The 2,725-nt window shown below is 38.7% G+C and overlaps 1 protein-coding gene across 1 annotated transcript in view; it reads left to right on the forward strand.

Moving 5' to 3' along the window:
- LOC107009837 overlaps nt 1-578 on the forward strand; it is a 6,215-nt gene extending 5,637 nt beyond the window's left edge. Inside the window, exon 5 of the mRNA XM_015209165.1 lies at nt 135-578. Within this exon, the coding sequence (XP_015064651.1) occupies nt 135-578 (444 nt within the window). The remainder of the gene's footprint in view (nt 1-134) is intronic.
- The last annotated feature ends 2,147 nt before the right edge of the window (nt 579-2,725 follow it).

A 2,725-nucleotide genomic window follows, 5' to 3' on the forward strand; every position in this document is an offset into this window, starting at 1 on the left:
CCCTTCTGAGTTGCATGCAATGTCTGCTCCATGGCCTTTCGTGGCATGGGGAATGGATGTGATTGGACCAATAGAACCAAAAGAATCGAATGGTCACAAGGTTCATCTTGGTGGCTATTGATTATTTTACAAAGTGGGTCGAAGCAGTAACTTTCAAGTCAGTGACGAAGAAGGTCGTGGTGGATTTCATCCATTTCAACATCATCTGTCGGTTTGGTATTCCAAAGGTGATTATAACTGATAACGCCGCAAATCTCAACAGCCACTTAATGCAAGAGGTATGCTACCAATTTAAGATTGAACATCGAAATTCGACTTCGTATCGCCCAAAGGCAAACGGGGCTGTAGAAGCTGCTAACAAAAATATAAAAAAGATACTTCGTAAGATTGTGGAAAGTTCTCGACAATGGCATGAAAAGTTGCCTTTTGCTTTGTTGGGTTATCGCACTACAGTCCGTACGTTAGTGGGCGCTACCCCATATTCACTGGTTTACGGGACTGAGGCAGTTATACCTGCAGAGATTGAGATCCCATCTTTACGAATCATTGTGGAGGCTGAAATTGATGATGACGAATGAATCAAAACTCGGTTAGAGAAATTAAGTTTGATTGATTAGAAGCGTCTGACATCAGTATGTCATGGACAATTATATCAGAAAAGAATGGCACGGGCATACAACAAAAAGGTGCGTCCCAGACATTTTGAAGAGGGTCAATTGGTGTTGAGACACATTTTGCCACATCATGCTGAAACCAAAGTCAAATTTTCTCCAAATTGGAGAGGACCATTCGTTGTTAAAAGGGTATTACCCAATGGTGCTCTTTACTTAGCAGATATAGAAGGCAAAGTGACAGAAACAGTCGTCAATGGTGATGCTGTGAAAAGATATTACATATGATTGAGTTTCGACATTAGAAACCCTTATGTTTGGGCTTGACATTTCAAGGGTTGATTCAATGGGATCTCTTGGTTATGCTGTTTCCTTGACTTTTCAAAAAAAAAAAAAACAAATTGCCTGAACTACGTTTGACCTGATTCTTGTTTCGGAAAGATACATAGGCAGCCCTAATGTTGGGTCCGGTTCAACCAGATATAAATCCAAAAATTCATATTGTAGTATACTGGGGCAAAAGTCGTTTGTTTATTCATTTGGTCTCTCATCTCAAACCTCAAAATAAAAAAAAAAGTCTTTGCATCAACCCTTGATATGTCGAGAGTAAGTTGGTTAAGGGTAGGTAAAAATCCTGAATGGGCACCATAAGACAAATGTGAATATAAAGAAATAAAAATGAGAGAGTCTTATTGGTGAAAACCTTAAGTGGGCGCCGTAAGGCGAAAAGGAGTTGAATATAAGAGAGTCTTATTGGTGGTGAAAACCCTAAGTGGGCACCGTAAGGCGAAAAGGAGTTGAATATAAGAGAGTCTTATTGGTGGTGAAAACCCTAAGTGGGCACCGTAAGGCGAAAAGGAGTTGAATATAAGAGAGTCTTATTGGTGAAAGTTCTGACATGCACCATAAGGCAGACGTGAGCTGGAGCAATTAACATGATTGAGTTTTAGCGGCAAAGACCTTCGTGAATATCACAAAGTGTATAAGGGTTCAAATTATTTATGGCTTCATTAAGTGTCGGGATTCCACATCAAGATTGAATGATCAATAATGGTTGATGAATAGATTGGATAGCCAAGTCTGGAAATCAATTCAAATTGCATGGCATGATCAGTAGACTCGGCTTCCACACTCAGATAAGTTTTTCCTTCTTATTCTTACAAAAAAAAAGGTGTCTTCATCGAATCTTTTTTTTTATTTCCATATAGTTCGTAATTTTCTTATACTTTTTTTCATCACTTTTTTGGTATGTATTTGAGTCGAGTCTTTGTCAAAAAAAAAAAAAACTAGGAAGGAATTTCAAGACTCGCTACCAAGTCTCTAAACGGTACTAGGCAAAGCATCAGGCTACTGAGTTACAATCTGTCTTCAAGTGTTGCATTCGAAAATTCTCTAATTCTATGAAGGCTAAACAATGAGTATTGTGAGATAAAGACATTGGATTTAGGTCCCAAAATAAGCAAATTTTGATGATAGTACAATCAATCAATAAGAAGTATTGACCGTTGGAAACAACCTGAGTGTCACAAGTGTTTGAGCCACCCTTGTCGAAAGATGGAACCACAAACCAACCACCACCTTTTCAAACTCACGAATTTTCTTTGTTGAAGCAGGGACACAAGTCGTTTCAAGATTGAAGATTTGAGGAACCTAGATGTTCAACCTAGTCTACAGAGAGCGAAACGGAAACCCTACAATAAAGACTTGTAGAATATTATATGAAAGTTGGCTAATATATATCAAAATAGCAATTACTTGAATGTTGGAATATTTATTTTATTTATTATTATTATTATTATTATTTCTCCTTGAAGGAACTTCCAAATAATGAAGATAACATTCACAATGTTTCGTTGGTATTATTAGTTTGTTGAAAATTTTACTAGCAGGACCCTCCTGTTTAATGAAACTAGCAGGACCCTCCTGGATAATGGGATTAGCAGGACCCTCCTGGATAATGGGACTAGCAGGACCCTCCTGTTTAATGAAACTAGCAGGACCCTCCTGGATAATGGGATTAGCAGGACCCTCCTGGATAATGGGACTAGCAGGACCCTCCTGGATAATGGGATTAGCAGGACCCCCCTGGTTAATGGGACTAGCAGGACCCCCTG

Source organism: Solanum pennellii, chromosome 2 (assembly GCF_001406875.1).
Source record: "Solanum pennellii chromosome 2, SPENNV200".
NCBI lineage: Eukaryota > Viridiplantae > Streptophyta > Magnoliopsida > Solanales > Solanaceae > Solanum > Solanum pennellii.